A 27,058-nucleotide genomic window follows, 5' to 3' on the forward strand; every position below is an offset into this window, starting at 1 on the left:
GCACTGTCTTACTTACGGGTTAGGGATTCAGAGACAAAAATGAAAATCGTGCCTGCCCAGAGGAGGTTACATTCAACTGGCATCGCGGTTGCCATTTTGGAGAGGCTCCTGCCAGGTTGGCTGAGCCTTGGCTGCTCCTGTTGGACCAAATCTCTCCTAAGACATTGAGCAGCTGGGATCTGCATCCTGGGAGTATCAGAGTTATGGCCACCACCCCCACGTCTGAAGACTGAGTGGGCCCCATCAAAGCGTTCTGGAGAGTCAAGTTAAAGAGGGGCATCAGGTGAAGTGCGTGAGGGAGATGAGGTCCAGAGACTAGGGCACCTTACCCACAATTAGAGGCCGGGAAAACACTAAGGAGGAACCAGGCACCCTCTTTGGGGCACACTGGCCAGGGCCCTTAAGGAACTGACCGTGCCCCATTCCTCCACTCAGGTGATTTTCCTGCTGTGTTCCTATGTCACCGTCTACATGATTTACCGGAAATTTTGGAAATCGTTTGACAGTGAGAATGACACGTTCCGCCTAGAGTTTCTCTTGGTCCCAGTCACCGGTCTCTCCTTCCTTGAGAACTACAGCTTCACCCCATTGGAGGTAAGGAAAAAGGGAAGCTGCTCCCCTGTCCCCAGTGTGTTCAAGGGTGCAAGTCCTCAAGCCTCCAAAGCTGACGCAGCCTCTCTTCCACAATGCCCCTTGATCCTTTAACCAGAACTACAGCTGCTCAGGGTGTTGGCCGGACCATGGCCACAAACCTAAAGGGACTGGACAATGACACTTCCCCAGCCACTGTAGGTGTTCTCTTTTGTTTCTTTTAATAAAAACACTTTGACTTGCTTAATTGGCACAAATGGCATGATTTAAACTTTAGACTGTGCAGCTTAAAAAGAGCAGAAATCTCATTAGCTTAAGACCTTCTAAAAATCACATTCAGCATCACATACTCAAGGTTAATTCGTAAAATTAAGTCCAGAGACTGAATTGAAGGAAAAAAGCTATTTAAGGGGGCGGGGGGGGGGGGGGGAAGGGGGAGGCTTCCCAGAGGCCTTCTAACCCTGGGTGGGCACATTTAGTTTGAACTTGGAGCACAGAGTACCTGGGTCCAATACTGGCCCATGGGACTTTAAGAAAATTGTTGGGGGCAGCTAGATGGTGCAGTGGTTAAAGTGCTGGCCCTGGATTCAGGAGTACCTGAGTTCAAATCTGGCCTCAGACACTTGAAACTTACCAGCTATGTGACCCTGGGCAAGTCACTTAACCCCCATTGCCCCGCCAAAAAAAACCCCAAAAACAAACAAACAAAAAAAAGGAAAATTGTTTCTGGCCTCCCAAGGCCAGGACTCATTCTTGAAACAGGGAGTTTGGAGATCATTAAGGTCACTTCCGGCTCTAACCCTCCGACCCCACGATTTTAGAAGGTGTCACAAGTGGGTGTTAGTCCTGACTTTGCTGTTAACTTCCAGTGTGGACTCTGACAAACTCCCATCATCTGTAGTACAAGGTCGACGTCTATAGCTCCAACATTTCCAGCTCCTAAGCCACGAGCCTCTACTGGCGGAACCGACATGAATGCTGCCCCTTGCTACTTCTCTTCGGGTGCCAGAAAACTTATCTGGGCTCCCTTAAAGGAACCCGACTCACATTTCCCAGAGGCCTCGAATGAGGTCTTAGGGTCATAGATTTAGGGCTGGAATAGATCTCAGAGGCAGTTCAACCCTCTCATTTTACAGACGAGCCAAGTCCCTTGTCCCAGGTGGTCTGTCTCCTGACTGCTCTTCCCTTTGGCTCAGATCCTCTGGACTTTCTCTATCTACCTGGAGTCGGTGGCAATCCTGCCCCAGCTTTTCATGATCAGCAGGACCGGGGAGGCAGAGACCATCACCACGCACTACCTCTTCTTTCTGGGGCTTTACCGAGCACTTTATCTGGCTAACTGGATCTGGCGGTACCACACAGAAAATTTCTACGACCAAATAGCTGTGGTGTCTGGAGTGGTACAAACCATCTTCTACTGTGACTTCTTCTACCTGTATGTGACCAAAGGTAGGTGCCTGGGGACATTGCTCTCACTGCCTAAGGACGGCCACCCCCAAATCACCCTGTCACAGGGCAGTCAATCCAATCAACCCACACTGTCATGTCCAGCAGTGGAAGGCATGCTTCATCATCAGTCCTCCAAAATAAAAATTACGGAATATACAGATCAGAGCTCTGAATCCCGTTTCACTTTCAATTACTGCTTATAAACATAAAAATGGTTTATGTGATGGACTCCTTCACTCTACATTGGTTCACACAAGTTCTCCCAAGCCTAATTCTCTGTACTTATTTCCTATAGTAATGACTTTGCATTCCCATACCAGTTTATTTAGACAATTTGCATGTAGTCCTGCCCCCCTCCCGTTCTGATAAGCTAGTGTTGTATTTGGGGGGGGGGGTGAGGCAATTGGGGTTAAGTGACTTGCCCAGAGTCACACAGGTAGTGTCAAGTGTCTGAGGCTGGATTTGAACTCAGGTCTTCCTGACTCCAGGGCCAGTGCTCTATATCCACACCACCGCCTAGCTGCCCCTAGTGTTGTATTTTTGTAAATAGAGGACACTTGCCTGTCTTCAGCCCCCTTGATATATGACTTAGTATAGTCTTTGACTGGGTGGTATCAGCTAGGCCAAGGCACAGCCCTTCCAACATTCAGGCTTTTTTCATTGCTTATTTGATGGGCATGAGGTAAAAGCCCAGCGTTAATTTGTATAGTTTGGAGCATTTGTGGTTTTTGATAGCTGGACTTTCTTCTTTGGAAAAATGTCCTGCTCCTATCTTTCCGCCATGTAATTCTTGGGGAGTGGGCTCCTGTTAAATAGCTGCCACATTTTCTCCAAATATCTTCATCTCTTCTGGTGGCACGAAGCCTACTTATGCACGAGCTTTTGCTGTATAGAACTGAAATATCCTGTAATGATCACCTCTATTCCTTTAGAACTAACTCCACCTGTCTTCCTCCCCCCACCCCAGCTATGTAAGGCACTTTGCATTTAGGCAGCGTGTCCACCTGGGCCCTATTGTGGTATCTAAAGCCTAATTCCTGCCCAATAGGAGAGTCCTTCCTTCTGCCAGTATTCGTACCTGTGGGCTCACCTGGCCCAATCCATGGATCAGTTTTCCTATGTATTCTTTGAAGATTTGATTAGCATGGCATTATTTCTGTAAACTAATTTGGATAGCACAATTATATTCATATTCAGTCCAACTACAAACAAATTCACTTCTTTCCAATTACTTGTTTCTGTCCTGAGTCTTTAACACTAACAGGCTGAGATATCTGCACTCTGTAATTATTTTGAATTTCCTTTTCTTTGTTTCTTGTCATACTCTGAAAGCTTAATGACTTTTTGCTTAATTTTTAATCTTGCCACTCAAGTTCCTGTTTTAGTTTTTTATTTTGTACCCAGATATAGGACCTTTCATTTAATCCTGATAAATTGAATTTTATTAGCTTTAATCCACCATTCTAGCTTTTTTTTGCGGGGCAATGGGGGTTAAGTGACTTGCCCAGGGTCACACAGCTAGTAAGTGTCAAGTGTCTGAGGCTAGATTTGAACTCGGGTATACTCCTGAATCCAGGGCCGGTGCTTTATCCACTAAGCCACCTAGCTGCCCCCCCCCCCGTTTTAGTTTTCTTCAATCTCTATGTTCCCCCAATAGGCTGTTAGTATAATCAGCATAGCTTTTCCTACCCATTTCACAAACTGCTCATATTCCACCTAATTTCTCCTCAAGTCCAGTGATGTCCAGTCCCCTTCAGCACTCACAACTTTAGCTTTCAGCACCTCCTGGGAGTTAGACCCCACCCCCCACCCCAGATCCTCCTCACCTCCATTAAACATAGCCTTCATTCTGGGACCTCAAGGCCCCCATAGCTCGTGCTATCAAAAGACTCCTAAATCATCATCATCTGAGAAAGGCTGTCCCTTCCTGCCCCACAATCCTTAGCTCTGGATAACCACCATCCACTGGGCACTCCTAGCCACCAGATAGCAAGGCAGCTCAGCTCAGCTGCATCTTTGTGGGGCTCTCGCGGCTGCCCTGGAATTCTCTGCCAGGCAGTTAAGCAGGGCAACTGTTCCAAGAAAACCCTCAAACCCCTAAAAACATTCCCCCACCCCACCCCCCCAGACAGAAACCCAGAGTCTCTGACTGCTCAGATCATGGGATCCTCAAACCTGCTACTCACAAGAAGCAGGCACATCACCACCCATTCTCAGGTGTCCCTTCTCCCAACACCGGTGCCCTTGGTTCCATTGTCCTCCCTCCTCATCCAACACCCAGCTTCCCCCGTACATCTTGCCTCTCCCACTTTCTCTTCATTCCTTCCCATCTGCTTTTTTAATCCCACGCGGCTGCCTTCGGCATCAAGCACTGATGCCTCCAATTGCCTCCTAGACCCTCCTCCAGGCCCTTTGCCACCACAAACAGCTCCCAAAAGTTGACCACCAGTCCAAAGCCCCCTTCTCCACAGCTGGCCACCACTAACTACTCCTTCTTTTGCTTTGCTCATTCTCTTCTTGATGTAGGTTGACCGTGACCTCTTTCTGTACCCTCCCCTGACAATCTTGCCAGTCAAATTTACATGCCCCAAAATAACTCAATAACATAAAAAACCCTGCCCTCTTCCAAATTCATTTCTGTTGGAGGTTAACACCTTCCTTCACAACCCCCACATCATTCTTAGTTCTTCATTCTCCCTCCAAAGTTGCCAATTCTTGTATCCCTACACTCATTACATTAGTGGGGTGGCCTGCTTTCAAAACACCCTTAGGTCCAGGTGTTAGGACTTCCTACTCCCACCAAGATCATCTACTCAAAAAGGAACCTCAATTATCAGCCACCCTTATCGGTGGTGTTTGCCGACATGCTATGAACCCGACAGCAAATCCTGAGCCTTATCTTTTTGTCTCAACAGTCCTTAAAGGAAAGAAGTTAAGCCTCCCAATGCCAGTTTGAAGACAATTGAGAAGCTACGCAAAAGCCCCAGGCAGCCGTGGATCTATTTCAAAGTTCCCTCCTGACTTCCTGACCACGAGCACTGCTGTGCTGCTTTTGAACAAATGGACTTTCAGGAGAAGATGGAGAGAACACTTCCTTTGCCATCCCTTCCACTCCCATCTAGTACTTCACAAATGGTGGGCCAATCCCTAGGGCTGAAGTATGCCATCTTTTAATAGGCATCCCTCATTTTATTGTTTTCCAAGATCATTCTTCCCAAACTGGGAAAGAACACCCAAAACAAGTAGGTCCTAACTTCCTTGGGGAGACTGCACCAAAAAATCGAAGTTAAACTAGTCTGTCTTGCTATATTAAAATACACATACTTCAGTCCTTGTCAAATTAAGAGTAAATGGTGAAATTGGCCACCTAGAACTGCTTAGTATTGTTATTTCCTTTAAATATAAGCTTTACATACATCCTGAGGGGAAAATGTGCTATACCTCCCTGGGTCTTTGAACATTAGTCCTACACACTCTTCTTCCACAGTTCTAGGACACTGACCAAGATTACAGATGAAGATGCAAACCATTGTAGCTCAACCATTCACTGGACTTCTGATATAAGGAGAATTTTTGGTAATAAAAAAGCAGCACTTTTATTGTCAACAGTGTTTTTATTTATTTATACCTACAAAAGAAAACAAGATGGTATCAAAAGACAATTTACAAACTAAGAATAGTAACATAGCTTTTAATATCCTGTGCCTGAACATTACACATTTATGAATCTTTCAAGTCTTAATGCAACAGGAATGTGTTTGGAGACCAGCAAGGGTATGAACAAAAAGCACTGATCCCACACAAAAGCCACTGACCCTTCAGTTAGAGAAGTCCACACAGTGAATAGTCAGGGAGGGGTCAGAAGTAACCCAAAATTCCACATTAAGCCCCACCCCCACCCCAAAGGGTTTCAATGATACAAATGCAATTGCAGTTATCAATGCAGGTCCTTCTGAATTTATACTTAACAGTTGGAATCTGCATTTTGAGCCAAATGCATGAGGACACGGGAGGCTGATGCTCAGGATGACAAGAGGAGGGACCCTTGCAGATCTGTTAGATCCAAGCTGCAATAGCTTTTGAGATGTGCTGTTAATCTCATTTTACAATGAAGCAGGAGCAAACTAACTGTCTTGCTTGCCAAGAGACCCTTCTCATTGACATCAGCTTTTTAAGAGCTGTGAGAGGACAGACTACCTCCCTGGTGGCACTTCTGCATGAGAACTCACAGGTGAACAGTTTCACATCTGTTTGAGGGGAAAAGAACACATCTACAACGGACTGATCAGTGCTCAGACAGCAAAAGTTCTTTGGGGACCTTGGTTTGAAGATACATAGCACAGGGCAAACTTTTCGCCACAGTAATAGGTGCCTTTTCCCCACCTCCCACCCCATAGCCTCAACTTTTATGATAGAAGAAAAAAAAGGAGAGGGGCATAGAGAGAAATGGAGAATATGGGGAGAAAAGGAAATATGAATGCCAAACAGCTTACATGCACAGAATTCCAGCTTATGCTAACAACCTACCTGTATGTTGCACTTAACCAGACCTTCGGAAGCCCTCAGAGGAACCCCCCCTTTATTCTCCCCGTAAAGAATCTTGAAAACATAAAATCAAAATGGGGCAGGGGGGAGGGGGAGGAGGGAGGCCAAACCCAGATCTTAATCAAACAAGTACACTCCTTCAGCTGAAGAAACGCAGCCCACTGAGACTCTGAACAATCCCCATAACTGCCCACAATAACCAAACAAAGCCTCTCTCACTGGCCTTTGGGAGAGGTGTTTGGGGGGTCTGCTGCTTTGCAAAACGATGTCAACACAGTAACTAGTTAGGGTGAGATGAGAAATTCTGTGAAACAAAGGCAGGGAATTCTCCCCAGGATCTGCTGTTCCTGGCCCATCTGCCAAATGAAGTCACATTAGAGAATAGACAACATGCTTAACTACAAACAGGAAAACACTCACCTACCTTCAGATGGAGAAAGAGGAAATTAAATGCTTACGTTCATCTTTCCTAAACCTTTCCCTAAAATACTACCTACCTGTAAAAACTGACCACAATAGGATCCTGGAGACACATACTGAGAAGCTCAGTTATAAGGGTCTATAGAAAGTATAAGGGGAGTTTTTAAACCAATGAACTCAGACCAGCTCTGCCTAATCCCTTTTGGGTAAAAAGATAAAGGGACAACAGGAAAAACCGGGCTTCCACCCTACCTCTGTTAACACTGATGTTAATAGGAAAACCCTATTCATTGCGTAGAGATTCAGAAGATTCTCTGCAATTAAAGGTACTTTATACCCTGCAGGGAAATGCATGGAATTAATTGGTTAATAAAAATCTGCTTTGTTTCTGTGGGTATGCATTTCTGTCCATCTTGCCCATAGCAGCTGTCTGGATGGAAACTGGCTTTCCCAGATGGTCCCTGGCAATGTGAGGAATAGATACAGGCAGCTCTCACCCAGCTGCTGAGATGCTACACTTTAACAGCCACAGAAAATACAAGTGGTTTTTAAAATGAAAGACATTCATCTGAAACACCAGCTTGTATTTCTGGACATAGTTAAATCCAGATTCTCAGCAATCTAATTGCCATGACATCATGGCTGACCATCAATGGTTGCTTTTCAGTGAGAAAGGCAGACCCAAGATGACTTTTCAGGGAAGTGGGTGGGTGACATGAGAGGTGGGAGGAGGCAGAGTTAAATACCCAATCCAATTTGCATTTGGTTGCCATGAAATGTTTAAAAACAAGCACACCTCAAAATGTGAGCTGGAAAATGGTGCCCAGTGCCCATTCTAAGATCTCAACCCCAAGCTCGTTTCAGAGAACTTAGAACATCATAGCAAATGCTCTACATGCTCTCCCTGCACCCGTCAAACGAGCACAAGAAAGCATGAATGTTGTGCTCTCCTGTGCTACACTGCAACTCCCTCCCACCCAACTCCTTAACGATACAAAAAATGGGCTAGGAGTCAAGTGCCTAAATGCCCATTTTTTTTCTTTTAAGAGAAAAGAAAGCTCAGCTCAAATTTCCTCAACATGCAAGAAGTCGGAGGAGGAAAAACAGGGAACATTTCCAGTCAGCTATATACTTTTTACACAATTTCTAATATGGACTGGATCGTTTTGGCGGGCAGAAGAAACTGGCAGTGGAATTCTAACTAACCTGCATGAAAGACAAATCACAATGGTTAAAAGAAAAAAAAAGGAAGAAAGTAAAAGGAGAGAGAGTTCCTTTAAATGTAAGAGTCTGGACACGTCTCACCACCTGAGTGGCTTCATTTACGGGAAGGGGGAGGGGGAGGGGGAGGGGGGGGATACTGGTAGGCGGTCTGCCCCATGTAACCTATCATGTTAGTAGCCCCGGGAGGCTGAGGAAACTGCTGAGACATCAGAGGCTGAGGCTGCTGCCCCGACCGGCCTAAGCCACTATACTGCTGACTGGAGCTCTGCGAGCTTCTCCCGGTCGAGGCGGTACTGCTGGCGCCATAGGTGCCAGCCCCGTATTCCTGAGCTGCTGCGTAGCCACTGGTGCCATAAGCAGCGGCCCCATAGGTGCCTTGCCCGTAGGTGTATTGGCCTGCTTGAGCGCCAAAGGCAGAATTGGGACTGCCATAGCCACTGCCATTAGCATAGCCTGCTCTGTCCGTATCGCCACGATCCCGATAGCTTCCAGAGTCTCTCCGGCTCCCGTCCTTAACGCCGCGAAGCCTGCGGTCACATTCATCCTGGTACATCAGATTGGGATTGTTGACTGAAGAGGTGGTACGATATCGAGAACGACCACCTAATGAAAGAAGATGTAGAACATAATCAGATGGACAAGAGGGCCTCATTCTTAAAAAGTTACACAGTAGGGGCAGCTAGGTGGCACAGTGGATAGAGCACCGGCCCTGGATTCAGGAGGACCTGAGTTCAAATCTGGCCTCAGACACTTAACAATTACTAACTGTGTGACCCTCGGCAAGTCACTTAACCCCAACTGCCTCACCAAAAATTAAAAAAAAAAAGTTACACAGTAATTCTTTCTGGTAATTTTCCTTAACTTCCATTTACTCTAAGCAGACCCCACAAGCTGTTCTCACAATCACCTAGAAGTGAGCAATCAACTTGCAGACACACACAGCTATTTACTCTCCACCCCACTGCCCCTGCCAGCTGCCTTCTTTACATTTAAGTCTGTGAACTAAGTAAATCCCATTTTAGACGTTTAGGTGACTTACACCTGAGCTTTTAAAAAATGATGCTGGGGGCAGCTAGGTGGCACAGTAGAAAGAGCACTGGCCCGGGATTCAGGAGGACCTGAGTTCAAAATCCAACCTCAGACACTTGACACTAGCTGTGTGACCCTGGGCAAGTCACACAACCCCAATAGCCTCACACACAAAAAACAAAAACAAAACAAAACAAAGTAATGATGCTCAGGAGAGTGGCCAGCTGCACTGAACTGGAGTGAACTGACCCAAGTTCTAGTTTATTTTCTAACACCATTATTAAAAACCTTTCTGCCTGAGTTTCTAGAACCATAAGAACAGGACTGAAATTATTCACCTTTCCAATAGGGAAAATAGCAGACAACACAAATAATTGACACTGATAAAACTTTCACAAAATCCCAGGTTACATCTATGCAACACATGACTAAGTTATAATTTTCAAGAGAGAAAAGAAGAAACAAAGCTACAGCTTCCCCTCCTCCCAAGTTCAATAAACCAAACTGCCAGGTATCAGAGTTCCCCCTGCCTCCACTGGAATAGAGCAGAGATATTAAATATGCTAAGGTCTACCTAAGGATCTGAAAAACCCCAGGGATTTAAACCTTACCCCCGCCTCCACCACCTCCTCTGTGGTCCACCAGCTGCATCAGTTTCGGGTTGATGGCCTGATTGGCCTCCTCTAACACTTTGATTAGTTCCCTAGCTTGTTTTAAGTTTCCTGGGGTGAAGAACGTGTAGGCGGTGCCTTTGTTGGTGCTCCGGGCTGTCCGGCCAATTCTGTGCACATAATCCTCTGAGCTGTTTGGATAGTCATAGTTGATCACAAACTTAACATCTTCCACGTCTTCAGGAGCAGCGTTGAATCCCAAGATGGGGGTTGAAGTGGTGGGAAAGAAGGTAAAGAATGTGCCAACGATAGGTGGGAAGCACGGATGTGGATGACAGCAAGAGGAGAGAAGAATAAATTAGTAACCACACTTAACAGAAACAAAACAGACTCATCCCAACAGAGTAAAAGAGGGAGAAACAATATTACTCAATCTTGGGGACCCTGTGACACATCACCCCCAAAATGGATGCAAAAGTATTAAAGCATCTCGTCTAAGTCCTGCCTGTGCTGAATCAAAAGCACCTTGTGGAATGACAGGAACTGTTCCAAAGATCCCCTCTGTCAAAGAAGAGTCTGGTGAATTCCAGCCCCCTCCTCTCCAAAACTCACTACAACATGGAGCAAAATGGGTACCATTGTTATAAAGGCAAACCACTTCGACTCTGTTGGGAGAAGCCCAGCAAAATAGAACAATATTACACACTTACCTTCAAACCAGTTACATGGCAAAAACAGAGCTTCAAATACTTTCTTATGACTACTTTGTCAAAGTAACCAAAACATTTCAAGTTCTTTATTAAAATTCTCCCCATCGTTCAAGTTTAGAAACACTCCTGTACAAATTCTGTCCACCTAATTTTTTTTCAAAAATGTGAAAGAAATCATCTTTCCCTACCTCTTTTTCTTCTTTCTAGTTATGATAATACATTACACTAAAATTTTACTATGCTACCATGTCCAGTTTCCGATGATCTTGCTCAACTCAAGGTTGTGATTTGAACTCAACCAAAGCTTGTCTAACTGACCAGGGAATAAGCTGAATAGTCAATTTGGAAAATGCCACGAAACCTTTAAGATACATTCTGGCCATCTCTAAAAACTATGTAAATGTTAGTGTGATGCTTGAAGTCGTAAGATAATCTATTTACTATAACAAGCAAAATTAAGACTGTCATTAGAGTCCTCATGTTTTGTGGAAAAAAAAATCTGCATTTTACAAAGAATATTCAGAAAATATCCAAGATAAAACACAGATTTTTGTGATATAAATAATTAAAAAACATTCTCTGTTTGTTACCAGACCGATGCACACTCCCTCCTCCTTTGGGAAACCGCTGCAGCCGATCCCGTCTCTTTGCCTTTTATTTTTGGCGGCCTCCTTTCGAAAACTCCGCCCTCTGACACGGGACCACTGGAGCGCGGGGAGCATGCATCAAGGGTCCGTGGCAGTGAGAAGTCCCCACACACGCTCGCTCTGTGAACTGGCTTAGATGCTTCTCTGTAGCCCCATTTGGTTGCCAAGCGCCGGAGAACCTGGGTTCGGGTAAAAATTTCAGGTCCTCCAACGCCTCCCCCCAGGGATAATGGGGGTGATTGTAGAAAAAAATGAATAAAAATGCAAAAGTTACATCCAAAGGGTCAGACTGCATCTATTGCCCAGACTGCATTAATTTCAGGGGGAGATGATTTTTTTTTATAAAAAATGTTTATGTAACTGTTGTTAAGGGAGATGGGAAGAAAGGGGCATTATGTCTGTTTCTTATTACAGTAAAGGCTCCTCAGTCTTTGCTGACTCCTAAGTCCTGAATCACACCAGAAAGAGTGAGAAGGCAGATATCACAGGGGGCAGCGTGAGTCTCCAGCTAGGGTCGTTGATGCAACAGAGCAAAAAAACTGTGCAAAGATAGGACAGGAGTAAGATAGGGGATGGGAAATTTTGATCAACACAGCCACATCTTCAGAGCCAGGGTATATAGTCTGACAAGCAGCCAACTGTATGCTCCTTGGTCAATCCCATTCCGCATGTCTGTCCAGCAGTAGAGCAAGTTGAATTATTGCACTGAAGTGCTTTCTTAACAGAAAGCATTGGGGACTGTAGTCAATAGTTCAGATTCTAACACTTGGGAACACCTGGGGGGGGGGGGAGAATAGGGAAGCAGGGAGGGGCCACAAGGGTGGTGATGGTTCTGCAGACTAAAAAGGTGGTCCTGTGTGCACACAAGAGCAAGTATAGGATTTGGTTTCTCCAGCCAATCATGCTCTGATGTATTTGTGTGCCACCAAGGTATTATCCTGTTGCCTTTAGAGAAGATGTAGCAGGGTAAGAAATACTCTCTGGGCCACATATCCTTTGTTCAGATCATCAAAAAAGCCCTATGGTTTGGCCTGCAGCTTGATCATTAGGGAAGGGGAGGAACAGAAGGGGTGTAGGGTGTGGGGAACAGGATGGGGATAGAGGCTAAGAAATATGCTCATCTAGAGCGGCTCCAGACCACCCATGCAGAGATGCCCGAGCCTGCACTGAGTGACGTGCAGCTGATAGCAAAGCTTCTGTTAGAAAACAAGACAAAAGAAATTCAATGTTTTTAGTTTAACCAAGTGAAGTTTAACAAAACAAGATTTTAAAAAGACCAGGGGAAGGAGCTTTCTCTCTGATAGTGACTAATGAAATTCTGGGAGTTGAACTTACCTGAAAGGAGCATTTAAGAAACCACTGTTTGCCAGGGAGGGAAAGAAAAGGCCTGGTGACTCCGCCAAAATAGTGCGCCCCTGTCTACACGAGGTAGACGCCTTCACTTTCCAGATCTCAGAGGACCTTGGTCACAAGCTGGCCAGTTTTTTTTTTGTCCTCCTTTTGATTTTACAAGGCAGCAAACAAAGGGGCCGAAACAAGCACAGGTGCTGTTTAGTAACAAGAAACAGACTCAGAGACCTTCCCAGCCCCTTCACTCAGCTGAGTGGGGGGTGGGGGTAGGGAGGCTGGTTACGACATGGCGGCCAATTAGGTTGGTGGGGGTGCAGGGGGTGGGGTGGGGGGGCTGCAGGTTTATTTTAACTGTCTAGGCGAGATGCACAAAGAAGCTACCAGCACATAGCAAGCCTGTTTAAAAATCACCATCACTGAAAGCTTTCTTTTCCATATAAACTGCTTCCAGGCTTTAGCCCCTTCTCCCAACAGGCCCAAGTTCTCGCTGCACAGGTCCAGACATGACCTTCTGAGGGCAGAGACAGTCTCCAGCCACGGCTGGGAGGCCACTGCCTCTTAGAGAAGAGGCAATCAGCAACGCTTTTTGGCTAAGGGTTGGAGAAAGAAAAGTCTGAAGAAGAAAAACATCGACACTCGTCTCTTGCTAGGTTCGATGCCTTCACAAGGCTTCTGAGTGTATCGCCTTTCTGGCCTTTCAAGATTAAGACGGGCCTCCCAATTACAGAAACCTGCCACCAAGTCAGAACTTAATTCATGAATCTATCTACATACTTTAAGGAAGAGGCTGGCCCCGCCAAGTCTGACAAGCACATCAAGAAATCTAAAGTGGCCCAGAGATGTCTGGGTAGATATGAAGTCACAGTGGAAGCCTGCCAGAAGATTCATTTTTAAAGCTGGCAGTAACTATATGTTTATCACAAAGCGGGAACTCGGTGCCCAAGATAATTTATTTTATAGCAGTCAGTGATAAAATTGGGCAACAGTGATTGACTAAGCCATCCTTACAAGGATACGCTCAAGTCTTAATTACCAAACCCCAACAATCCATTGCAACAGTACTGTGGGGCAGAGAAAGAAAACTAAACTAATTTCACATCTCTGCCTCACAGATAGGCAACTATTACAAATGAGTTGGAATGGGGCAAATAACCTTTGTTCAGCTGGCTAGATACCAACCAAAAAGAAAAACTATGATGAAAATTGCATCAAAGCAACTTCTCAGAAACGATCATACAGATATTCCTTGGCATACGTGTGAGTTGAAGATAATCAAGCCCAATACAGCCCGTGCTGTCCAACCGACAAGCCTGAGAGCAAACTAGAGGTGAGCCAGAATGGACTGCTTTGCTTTAACTGATTGAATGTCTCTTCTCCCTCTTGAGTAGTCATGCCTAGGCCTTGCTGCAAACCAAAGCCTGTTTGTTAGGAGCAGGAAGAGACTTTGAACATGTTAGGAAAAAAAACACCAAAATTTTTTAAAAAATCACTTGTGGGGGAAATCACGCTTTGCACTATATTTTTTAAAAAATGTATCTAAATACACACATATAAGACTCTACTTTGAGGAAATAAACTTCCCAACCAAAAAAGATACATATACCAGTAATAGGCAAGAGACACCTATCTGTACAAACCTAGCCCACGAGAGGCTACATCCGTAGCAATGAGGATGGGAGCCTTCCCAGAACGGAATTCTGAAAGACAAGAGAGCCCCCCCCATCCAAAGTCATGTTGAGTTAACAGAGCTAAGAAACATTTCTAGTTTTATTGGGCCTTTCTTCCATTTTGTCAGATTAAAATTTGACAAAGTATCCCCTCCCCCCCCACCCAAAATTGCCACACCTAATTAAGACTCCCTATTTTCTGGACCAAATCCAAAGTTCAATTTAGAAGTGGTAGGAAGCTAATTAGGAAAACAAATGGGAAAACTGAGGGCTAAACCAGTGAGGTGATTTGTTTAAGGTTATACTCTGCCTAAGAAGCAGAGCAAGGATTTGAATCTAGGTTTTTCTCTTCACATTCCAACACAATATTCATGAAGTTCCATCAGGAACGGAGGAGCCAGGAATAAACTGCTTAAAAACACACTTTTTTCCTTTTCTATCATGATATTCATCCCTCAAGAATGTGTGTTACAAACTTTAAAAAATTAGAGAAAAAGTGTTTCTGAGCTACTGGCCCCAATTCATAAGAGAAACTCATCCAAATGCCCAATACGATTCTTAGCTCTGGACTCACCATTGAGTACCCAATCTCTCTCTGGTTGACTCTTGTCTCCATGGATACACATAGCTGGCCATCTGTCAATGAAAATTGCCCTTCATTTTAGAAAGCATACTAAGAAGGAAAGCAAAGCCAAGAAATACCCATAAACACCAATCACGTTTTAAAAGTTTGGTCGGAGTTAGCCTGTCAGTACACCGTCGTGAACATTCTGCAGAGCACAAAGCAAACTGGCACGGTGCTGTTATCTGAATTCCTAACAGACTGGAGCCAACGGCCCAACGCTACACTCACCCATCTCTGCGCATCCGTCGGGTCAGGTCATCACACCGTCTCTTTGTCTCCACAAAGATGATGGTCTTATTTTCTTTTTCAGCCATTATTTCCTCCATCAGCTGGATCAGTCTGGAAAGCGACCGAGAATTCTAAGATATTAAGTGGCTGGAAGTCACAACGCTCACTACCTAATACATTAGGCAGCCTGATCCTACTGATTTGGAAAATCCCGAAGGAACATTCAAATGTCAAAAATGAATTAATTGGCCTACTCAGTAATAGGTTATTTAAGAACAGCTTCATACTTGTGGTCCTTCTCGCTTTCCATGCAAACGTCCACAATCTGCAAGATGTTGTGGTTGGCACTCAGCTCCAGATTCCCCACATTGATCTGTGTGTAGTCACGAAGGAAATCCTCGGCAAGTTGTCGAACTTCTTTTGGCCAGGTGGCACTCCACATCAGGGTCTGTCTGTCAGGCTAAAAGCAAGGAGCGAGTGTTACTGGATGAAGGAACTTTTATAGCCAGAGATTAAGAGGAAAAAAATCAGTTTGACATACCCTGATTTGGTCCACAATCTTTCGAATCTGAGGCTCAAAACCCATATCAAGCATTCTGTCAGCCTCATCCAATACAAGGTAAGTACAACGGCGAAGATTGGTCTTCCCTGATTCCAGAAAATCTATCAGGCGGCCAGGAGTGGCTATACAGATTTCAACACCTACAGAGAATTCAAGGGAGACAACATCACTTACATATCCAACAAGTGAGTAATGACTTCAACAGTCAAAATCTTAAAAAAAAAAAAATCTTTGTCACAGCTAAGAATAAGGAGTTCAGCTAAGGTTACCACAGCAGCAATAGGAACTTGAAGCAGTAGTAGGGAAAGATCAAATTCAACCTTGACGAGAGCACCGAGCACCTTCCCATTTTCTACAGAATACCAAGAGTCCAAATCCGGGACTCTACAACTTCTAAGTCCTGCTGTACTTTCCACTTCCCCATTTAGGTCTCATTTTTATAGCACGTCAAAGTTTTAAATGGCAACACACTGATACCAGCAGTCAGGGGGGATCCATACCTATGATTGTCCTTGTGAGAAATCCCCTCCACCACTGCCAATCAGTTATTCAACAGTAACTGGGGAACTGAGGTTGGGCGATAGGTCCAGTTACAGAAGCCTCAATGGTGAGGCTGGATTGGAACTCAAAGCTTTCTGAATTCAAGTAAAGTTTTCCTAGCCACCTGACTTGTGTCATGCAATCTATACGTGCTCGGCCAGTTATCAGGCAGGAAGATTTTTTTTTTTGGCTGCACCCCAATACACTCGTAGATTTGTGATTATGAAAGCAACTGTTATAGACAGTGATGCTCTACAACTCCAGCATCCTCAAACTCTCTTGGTACAACTACAGAACAGTTACTTTTACATAAAAACCATGCTTCATACAAAGAAACCTATTACTATACTCATACAAATTAACCCCTGCCCTTAAGAACATAGGAGGGGGCAGCTAGGTGGCACAGTGGATAGAGCACTGGCCCTGGAGTCAGGAGTACCTGAGTTCAAATCTGGCCTCAGACACTTAACACTTACTAGCTGTGTGACCCTGAGCAAGTCACTTAACCCCAATTACCTCACTAAAAAAACAAAACAAAACAAAAACCTAGTAGAAGGAAAGAGGGATGGTTGTCCCCTCCCCAAGGCACCCAGAGGCCTTCAAGGCACTTTCTTGGAGGTCTCTTACTGGAGCCAAATGAGGATTTCCTGTCCTGTCCCCTATTAGTCAGACCTTCTTCCCCACCATCAGCAACCATCAGAGGGAACACTCTCATTCCCCTCTGTCACACTCCCCAATATACCAATAGAACTTTCAGGTCTTTCTACCCCATCTTTACCTAAACAATCCTATTACCTATTATCTCCTCCAAATATAGCATGAACTTTTTAAGAACAGAAACCATCTTCCATTCACATTTCACAATATTGTGAATTACTTTTTAATAAGAGAATTTTCTTGTGTTTTTTTTAAGACATATTCTTAAATGCGAAAATTTTATCCAGTGAAGTGCCCCACCCCAAAAGACTGTGGGAACACATTTTTACTTTTATAATGGAAGCTAACAGGAAAATATAATTAATTTATAAACATCCGCTTTTCAGAAATACAGCCATAATATTCTGTAATTGTACATGCATTTTACACACAGTGAAAGAGATTGATTCCTTATTACCTCTCTCCAAATCTCGAATCTGGGGACCTTTTGGGGCACCTCCATATATGCAAGTACTCTTCAACCGAGAGCATTTACCATAATCATCAGCTACTTGCTGTACTTGCTGGGCCAGTTCTCGAGTAGGCGCCAGAACCAGGCACTGCAAAATAAAAAGGACACACATAAAGCACACCCCTCTCAAGTGGGGAGTAAATGGAGATCCTCAAACACACACAAAGGATTAAGACAAACCCTCGAAATCCTGCTTCCTCTAGGGGATGTGAACTTCAACACCATCATTATTATATGCACACACAAGTCTTGCCTCACCAATAGCCACTGACTTTATAAATTCTCCTGTTGCTCTATAAAAAGCTAGCCAGCTGCTCATACATACAGTGTACCATCTGTTAAATACTCAACATTTTAACGGCTTATATGGGTTCTGGTAGGTCACTTCTTACACTAAAAAACAAAACGAGACACTTACAATCGGGCCATCCCCCCTCTCCAAATACGGCTGATGGTTGATATGAACAATTGCAGGCAGCAAATACTGAAAAAGAAGGACACAAAGGAAGACTCAATAGTGTGCTGGCCCTTAGTTGTGCATCACCAACTTCTATTTCCACAGCATCTTAGAGTTCACAAAACACTCTTTTCACAACCACCTTTTGAAGTAGGCATTATTACATAAGGATAATACGGGAAAGCTTAAGTTAAGAAGACTGATCTGCACAAGCTGCAATAATAATGATGTAAATAGTAAAGGTCTCAAGTATTACAAGTGGTATTCTCTCCAGTACAGTCCATTTCTTTTTCACTCATAGAACATCTAATTAAATTCTGCTGAAACCTAGGGGAAAGTTTCTGCCATTTCACAAAGGCCCCAAACACGCTGTTATCAACACACTCCCGATCACTTAAATGTCACCTACAAAGACAGCATGGGAGAGAGTTCAATTTCTCAACTGGATTAAGAAAAATTTCCATTTATGTAACATTTGAAAGCTTATGAAACTTTCCTCATAACAACCCTGTGAGCTAGGTGGTCAATTATTGTAATTCCTATTTTAAAGGAAACAACAATAACAGGACAAAGAAACAGAAAACTCTGTTCAGGAACTTCCTAATCATGCAATTCAAACCAGGGTCTCCTGGAGTCCTGGACTTCAGTGCGTTCTCCACTATACAGATCTCCCAGTATAGAATCTAGCAACTCACCGAAGACTAAATGAATGCTGTTAAAATGACATGATATGGGGCAGCTAGGTGGCAAAGTGGATAGAGCACCGACCCTGAGTTCAAATCCAGCCTCAGACACTCAACACTTACTAGCTGTGTGACCCTGGGCAAGTCACTTAACCCAAATTGCCTCACACACACACACACACACACACACACACACACACACACAAGACATGGTTGTTGGTACATACCGCCAAAGTCTTCCCAGAGCCAGTTTGGGCAATGCCCACCATATCCCGGCCACTAAGAGCCAATGGAAATCCCTGGCACTGAATTGGAGTTGGTTCTGTGAAGTTCTGATCCATTAACACATCCATCACATACTCTACAAGATAGAAAAGCAAGACAACACATGACATTTCACTCAAAATTTAAATGAACATGAAAATGAGTAACAATCCTACAGAACTGGGGAATAATCTTGTATTCTGCCACTTCTTATAACAATTTAGAGTCAAAACTCTAGAGCATTGTTTTCCAACTGTTTTTTGATCCCCCAAACCCCCATCATCCTATAACCCATATTCAATATGAAAGGAAATTAAGTCTAAAGTTTGCAATGACACCTTTTGACCCAGCAATACCCCTACTAGATCATAAAAAAGGGAAAAGGACCCACATGTACAAAAATATCTATAGCTTCTCTTTTGGTGATAGCAAAGAATTGGAAATTATGGGGATGCCCATCAAATGGGGAATGACTAAACAAGTTGTAGTATACGATGGTAATAGAATTCTATTGTGCTGTAAGAAATGATAAGCAGATGGATTTCAGAAAAACCTGGAAAGACAGGAATTGATGCTGAGTGAAATGAGTGGAACCAAGAGAACACTGTACATAGTATCAACATTGTGTGATAATCAACTGTGATAGACTTTACTCAGCAATTCAATGATCCAAGACAATGTCAAAAGACTTATGGTGGAAAATGCTCTCCACATTCAGAAAAAGAACTATGGAGTCTGAATGCAGACTGAAGCATGATGTTTTCACTTTTGTTGTTGCTTTTTTGTTATTGTTCTTGTTTATTCTTTCTTGCTTGGCCCCCCACTTTTGTTCCGATTCTCTTACAACATGACTAATGTGGAAATCTGTTTAACATGATTGTAATGTATAACTATATCAGACTGCTTCCTGTCCTTGTGAAGGAGGGAGAAAAATCTGGAACTCAAAAAAAAAATCTTTACACGTAACTGGAAAAATAATTAAATAAATCGAAAAATAAAATAAAATCCTAAAAAAGTTTGCCATGCATATGCACCTAAGAAATAAAAGATTTTATCAGCACATTAAGAATGGGACACGCTTTCCAATGGACACCTACAATTCCACCTCTTTGGTGGAAACCAAGCTTAAAGACCAGACCAAACTACCTTTGTGCTCTTCTGGCCAGCTAGCTATACTGACTGGAGGCCCAAGGCATGGCTCCAGTTGAGAATCTTTGCTCTGGAGGAATAGCACAAAGTCTCTACTACGATCAAGTGAAGTTCAGAGGAGAGAACACTTTAGAACACCTTTGGTATTTATCATTCTCTACTCTCAATTGTTTTATCTTCAGGCTTTGGCAAGGATGGAAATCCCTAGTCACTAAGAACTTTATAACCTACAGTCTCCCCCACATCATACCCTTCACTTGTTAAGAAAATTAATGTCTAGCATATGTCACTGGATTCAGGACCTTCCCAATGTGAATACTCTCTTTGAGGTCACCCATCAAAATCTGTACAGTCAGTATCCTCCAGCTTGACTCCCGCCCAGGCCATCAGATAAGGATAATGAGTCTCTAGGTCTGATCTATATAAAATTAGCAATTACCCTTCCCGTTTATCCTTCTACCAACTAAATCAATCTCCCCCTTCATCAGTGCCCTCTATACACAAGAGTCATAACTAATTTGTTTTGTTGGTTTTTTTTGGTTTTTTGTTTTTGTCATAACTGTTTATGTGAATAACTTGACTAAACCTAAAGAATACTTACGGGGAAAATTAGCATGATGAAAGGCGAACACTGGCTTAGGACAAACATCTCCCCCTCTCACTGTGATCTCCTTCTTCCGGCGTAGTTCATCAACCTCATACTACAGTAAAATAAAACCAAGCAGGTTAGCACAAAATTTCTCTTTGGGATAGCTATTATATAGCTTCCATTACTTGGCAACCATTAAAGCTAATTTCCATTTCATAAAAGCATGTGTGTACATGTGAGTGTCTAGGAAGCCTTTAAAATGCTGTTTCCTCCTACCAGTTTTAAGTATGCCTCAGCCTAATGGGCATCTTTTGAGGTAGCTAGTGCTTAAGTGAAAATAAGCACGGGCCTGGAGTCAGGAAGACCCCAGTTCAAATCTGGCCTTAGATTCTTGGACAAGTCACTTATCCTCTGCTTGTCTGTTTCCTCAATGGTAAAATGAGAGTAACAACCCTCAACTAGACCTCCTAGGGCTATAGAAGGATATAATGAGATAACACTTGTAAAAGCAATCAGCACATTGCCGGGCACATAGTAAGCACTCTACAAATGCTAGTTGTTTTTAATGTGATTTTCTTTTATGTATCTGAATTAAATTCTACTGGATTATACTGAGGCTTAACAAGGTCAGCAGTTTCCTATTCATACATAGAACTTAATTAAGATGCACAATTTAAAATAGCTACCCTTTTTCAAGGTTGCACTTCAGCTGGTTTTCCCATAAGATTTTTATCTGGAAGATACTTTATATACAGTAAACCTTAATTATCTAGAATGTTCAGGGGAAGTAGGTATTCTAGAGGGGGTTATCATTTTTCAAGGAGTTCTATATTTCAACTTATGTTGTCAGACATCTTGTTGGAATAAAATTTTACACATTTACATTGTTTCTTAGTAACAAAATTGTACCTCATGCCATTACTCTCACAGCCCTTAACTCATGTGATATTTTAAATGACCCATGAAGTCATCTAGCCCAATGGTACAAATGGGTGAGTTAAACTATTTCTTAGCTCATGGCCAAGAACTCAGTAATTCCTTAAGAAATGCTTTTTGACCAAAGAGGTTCAATACCAAGTTCAGACAACTCTTCAATGGCAAAGCCAGCTAGTCTCTTCATTCCTACACTAGTGCTCTTTCCACTATAAAAACTGGCCTGTCAATGTTCATTTTTCTTTGAAGATTTAGAATCTTTTGGGGTTCTAGGTTCATGTAGCTAAGTGGTGCAGTAAATAAAGCACCAGCCCTGAATTCAGGAGGACCTGAGTTCAAATCCAGCCTCAGACACTTGACCCTTACTAGCTGTGTGACCCTGGGCAAGTCACTTAACCCCAATTGCCTCACAAAAAAAGAAAGAAAGAAAGAAAGAAAGAAAAGGTATTTTTATCCTTTTTGTCAATTTGTCACCAAAGTAACAAAATATACAAAGAATATTTTGATGAAGGCTCTGGTTAATTTACATTTTTACTCCATACTATATTGGATGTAATAGTTCAAATTCTGATTATTTCATAGCCAACATTTGGAATGGAAATAAGTAACCAGGTCAGTTTACAATAGTAAACTTTTAAAATTTGTTTAGCACAAAGCAAAGCAAATATTGGACCTGGTCTTGTCTAAGGTCCCTTCCAACTTCAAATCCCATGAACCTGACAAGACATTTACAATTAGGAACAATACCAGTTCACATTTTCTGGCTCTTATTTATCCTTTCCAGATACACCAAAAGCACTTTACTGCTAAATTGCACGTTATACCTTTTTAACCATCACAGAGGTAAACATAAAATCAAAGAAAAAAAGATTAAAGATTTCAGATGCAGTGGGAATCATAAATATCAGCCAATAAGCATGAAAATACATACACGTGAACATATGTACATGTATGCACACACACATTCATCATTCAGGTTTTTATTCTCAAAACCAAGTCACAGCTCTTGTATAGGAGGAAAAAATAAAGATTCATAGTTTGTGGAGAAAAATCTCAAACTAGAAATCTTATAAAAACAAATGCTGAAAATTATCTCTAAATGTAACTGGAAAATAATAAAATATTTATATGAAAAAAAAAAAAGATCCATAGCTTGTTAAGACAAAAATCACCACTTAAGTACACTCTGGCCATTTGAAAATTTTCTTCATGTTTATAAAACCCACAGTAGAGACTTACCGGGGTAAGCCTGGCCACTTCAGGGTGCTCCACATAAAAGTTCTTCTCAAACTTTGGCAGCTCACTCAGGTCCCATTTCTTTTTGCGCAAACGTTCCCCAGGATTACCAAATTTCTTTGGAGGTAGGCCTCCACCTCCTCTTGCTCCAAACCTAAAGCCATCAGAATCAGTCCACTTTAGTTATTTTTCAAAAAGTATACTAGATCCTTTTTTTAAAGTAAAAGATTGCCATTCCAGATATCTACACTCAGACAAAATCTTGCTTAAAAGTTCCTTCCTCACTAATTCCTGTTCCATAAAACTGAACATCAGGAAACCAGGGGCTTTTAGCACTAGGATGCCCCTCCTACCTCCAGTAACCAGCCATGCTTAATTAGATTCTTCTTTCACCAATCTACTCAGAACAACTTACTGGTATAGAAGCAATTCTAGAACTGCAACCTTATAATTAATGAATTTCTGATTTTTAAACTTATTTGTAAAAATTCAATTAAAGAACCTCTAACTTTTTTCTGTAATTCAAAGTATTAAAATACCTCGATCTTTTAGTTACAATCTTCCCTAAATATAAACAGAAATGCACACAAATGATCGTTATGTATTCTTAAAAGGAATTAAAATCATTGATGCTGCTTTCAAACCACTGGCTTATTTCACAAAAGAATCATTCACCAGTCAGGAAGAAAAACCATAAAGGAAGTTCAAAAATGAAACTAGCAAAGACAGCCATTTTAGCTAAGTAGCTAGGTCCTCAGTGTCTGGATAAAAAGCCAGCTTGATAGTTAGGCATATAGAACACAAGCATCAGGGAAAAAAACAAATGATTTTTAGAGCCAGCAAATATTAGAGGAAATCTACATAAAACATGACCTATTTCTCCTAATCTTTTAACTACATTCTCGAAAAAGATAATAATCTGAACAATTATGAGTATATTAAAAGGGCAAATTCCTCCAAATAAAAATTGTTCAAATTTGCTTATTTAATTCATGTGTACCAGTATATAAAACAAGGATATAAGGAAATGTCTGGCAATTGTTTCATACATTTCGAAAAAATGACTTTGCTACATTATATTTGCATTCACTTTAAACAGCTGAAAGCAAACAAAAAAAGCTAAGTTAATTCTTGAGAGAAAATAGGTTCCAGTCTTTCTATATAAACAATTCCCAGTTGAAGCAGCCATTTCAACGCCATTTTCTCTAACAGAGATGCCAGACTTCACACAGGAAAATAAAAGTCTATGTTTTGGTTTTTATTTAAATCTGACTATCCATTTGTAGCTTGGTTTGAACAGCCCTTTTAAAAAAAAACTAACAAATGAAGCTATTTTCATAAAAATGACAGATCTTCACTCTTGCTAGTAATACTTTTATTATTTTGCACTCAAGATAGCATTTTGGGTGGTGATGGGGTTTTAAAAAATTGTTTATGACACCTTTTGTATTTACTTTCACAATGAGACTGTTTATACTAATGTGTTCAATAAGATCCAACAACTTTTAGTGATTTTAATTTTACTAATCAGCAGCTATAATTACAACCTGTCCTGTTATACGAGACTGTTTCTGGACACAACCATTACAAATGAAGACTATTCAATTCTACCAAGCACACTAATATCAGTAAACAAACACTAAGTCAAAAGATCAAAGTTGAAACGTTTTGCCCACATATGGATTTGTATGATTGATACTATCTTTAAAGATACTAACAGTTTAACTGCGCTTTGCAAGAATACAATTTGGAGTATCATTAATATCCAACATTCCTATTGGCTATTTTTGGATGCTTAATATTTCTGTGTAATGCTATAAAAATTTCTAGGACATACATATCAAAAAGATGGTTAGAAGCTGCAGGCCAGTTCTTTGCACCATTTCACAAAAGCAAAGATCTAAAACGATCACTTTCCCATACCCATCCTCGTGTATATCATTTAACAATTTAGTTATTTGAGCAAAAATGTAAGTCAGCAAAAACAAGTTGTGATATCTGACAAGGGAAGGAATAGGTCTTTACAGGCAGACTTGTAAAACCATACCACTTTATTTGTAATAAGGCCATTGGTTTGTTATTTGAAACTTATGGTGGCATTAAGGAATACTAAATACTGAACCAAGAATCAGAAGCTGTCTTCTCCAGATGGAACATCTTAAGGTACCATTATCACTAAATGTGTTGTATAGGGAATAGAGAAGTTCAAACCATTTGGGGTTCTGCCAACAAGCTAAAGTCAGGAATGAATTTATTTCAATAGTTTGGAGACCTGATGCTTTCTACTCTATTTTTAGAGTTTCAATTTGTCCAGATCCCCCGCCCCCCTTCACATTCTGACAGTTTAGAATTGTGCAGCTTGTACCAAAACTTCAATCTAAACTTTTGCTTTGAGGAAACTCAGGTGACCATATTAAATGACAGGATCCAGGAGGAGAATCAACACTGAGCCTTCAAAACCAAGATCACGATAGTGTCTTACCATTCTCATACCTGATTTAAGACATTTCAAAAGAGGAAGCAACTGGTCAAATATCGTGTCTATTCCCTCTCTGGGCCCCGAAGCACCTCTTCAATTAAGATGCTCAGAGAAGGCTCTACAATAAGTCAGCACTCCCAGACGGCAGCACTAGGTTTCTCTGAGCCTCCTCTAGACAGAACATTAACCTCACACTGCACTGGTAGAGGCCTCGATGCAGCTGAAGGAATGTCTCCTTCACGCCCGCTAGATCTCTCCCTTTTCCTCCACCGTCCCCTCTAAGGGTCCAGCACATGAACGTCCGCTACACAAACGAGGCGATTATTAATTGGCCCCAAAGCTGGAAACGCCAAGAAACTAAGGCAACAAACAGGGGCCGACCCTAGCGATCCACAGTCCCGGCCCTCTCCACCGCCCTACGGAACATCGATTGTTCTCGGTGCTATTTGCTTGAAAGACGTTTGTAAATTACGTTTCCGTCTCTGCTGGGGGTCGCTCTTTCGTCACCAGCACCCCCCGGAGACAGACTAGCCACGGCCGCAGCTCAGTCTCTCCAAGCCCAAGGCCTAGACGGGGGAGGGCGGGGAGGGGTCTCTGCTCAATTCCGGGGTGGACTCTTCAGGGATTGGCTCCCCCCCCCAATCTAATAGGATTGTGGCTAGAGGATAGATTAGCGATTACTCTCGCCCCCCCCCCCGCACTCCCCCTGCAGGGAGGCCCTTTCGGGGCCGAAAATCCCTGGATCCCTTGGGTAACCCCAGTCTGGACCTGGGCCCGGGGTGAGGAAGGGGCGGCCCCCACGCCCTCTGGGCTCTAATTTCACGGAGCCCCGGACCCCAACGCTGAGCCGCCGGACTGGAGGGCGTCCGAGCCCCCTGCCAGTGGTCCGCTCTACGGCCCCGCCCCTGCCTGGGGCTCGGCTCCCCCAACCGCACCCGGGCCCAAACCAAGCCCAACCTCGCCCCGCCGCGGGCCTCGGTTTCCCCATCCGCACCGGGGGCCGAGCCGCCCGGGCTGGCCCCGAATCGATCCATAAACGCTCCTTCCTCTCCCCTCCCCCTCCGTGGGTACAACGGGGGGACCTTCGGCCGGTCTCCCCGCTTTGCGGCTCGATTTCCCCTCCTGTAGAGAGGAGCGTCCGCGTCTTTCACGGTCAACAACGGCCCCGCCCCCCCCCCCCGCGGAGCCTCGGTTTCGTCATAGTCGTCACCCCGCCCCTCCCCCACGGTGCCTCAGTTTCCCCAGCCTCACCCTCCGCGGTCGCGGTCCCGGTCGCGGTCTCCGAAGCCGCCTCCTCGCATGGTAGCGCCGGGGTCGGGCAACGGGGCGCGGCCGGCTGGGGGCCTGAGGAGGAGCGGGGCGGCGACGGCGGAGGCACAGGCCGCGCGGAGGGGCCCGGCGGCGGCGGCAGCGGAGGCCGAGGCGGGTCCGGGGTTCGGAATCGCTCGCTCCTCGGCGACGTCTCCCGTCGTCGGCGTCGCCACCGTCGCCTTCGGTCGCGTCGGAGACGGGCGCGGGGATGGGAGAAGGCGGGCGCGCTGCGGCGGCGGAGGCTGCTCCTTCCTCCCTCGGCGGCGCTGCTCCACAAAATGGCGGCCGCCGCGCCGACTCGAGCGCTACGCACGGCCGAGGCGGCACGTAAACCGCGTCTGGGAATAGCGCGCCCCTCCCCCCGCCCGCCGCCATTCCCGAACGCGCTCCACGCCGACTGCGCAGGCGGCCGCCGCCCGCCGCCCGCGCGGCTGTCCCCGAGCTACGCAACGCGCGTAAAGCTCTCGCGCGCGGCCAGGCCGAGGACGTGGCGTAAGCTAGGGCGGGGGGAGGGGCGGGGAGCCGCCGACTCGCTACGTAACATTCCTGGCGGCCGCAGCCCGCCGCCCGCCCGCGACCTCAGGGCTGCGC

At 43.9% G+C, this 27,058-nt stretch overlaps 2 protein-coding genes across 2 annotated transcripts in view; one reads left to right on the plus strand and one right to left on the minus strand.

Annotated features, from left to right (window-relative positions):
• KDELR3 (KDEL endoplasmic reticulum protein retention receptor 3) overlaps positions 1 to 5,640 on the plus strand; it is an 18,642-nt gene extending 13,002 nt beyond the window's left edge. The window contains exons 3-5 of the mRNA XM_043966915.1: positions 436 to 594; positions 1,788 to 2,040; positions 4,956 to 5,640. Of these exons, the coding sequence (XP_043822850.1) occupies positions 436 to 594; positions 1,788 to 2,040; positions 4,956 to 4,996 (453 nt within the window). The 3' untranslated portion in view covers positions 4,997 to 5,640. The remainder of the gene's footprint in view (positions 1 to 435; positions 595 to 1,787; positions 2,041 to 4,955) is intronic.
• DDX17 (DEAD-box helicase 17) lies at positions 5,640 to 26,752 on the minus strand. The gene is made up of 13 exons (XM_043966914.1): positions 26,408 to 26,752; positions 22,681 to 22,831; positions 20,521 to 20,620; positions 18,734 to 18,867; positions 17,785 to 17,850; positions 17,313 to 17,454; positions 15,638 to 15,798; positions 15,384 to 15,556; positions 15,097 to 15,207; positions 14,818 to 14,879; positions 14,214 to 14,273; positions 9,870 to 10,106; positions 5,640 to 8,832 (listed from the first exon to the last, which is right to left on the minus strand). The coding sequence occupies exons 1-13, from the start codon at positions 26,455 to 26,457 to the stop codon at positions 8,324 to 8,326; spliced, it is 1,956 nt and encodes a 651-aa protein (XP_043822849.1). The 5' UTR covers positions 26,458 to 26,752; the 3' UTR covers positions 5,640 to 8,323.
• Between the last annotated feature and the right edge of the window lie 306 nt (positions 26,753 to 27,058).

This window comes from Dromiciops gliroides, chromosome 5 (genome assembly GCF_019393635.1).
Source record: "Dromiciops gliroides isolate mDroGli1 chromosome 5, mDroGli1.pri, whole genome shotgun sequence".
Lineage (NCBI taxonomy): Eukaryota > Metazoa > Chordata > Mammalia > Microbiotheria > Microbiotheriidae > Dromiciops > Dromiciops gliroides.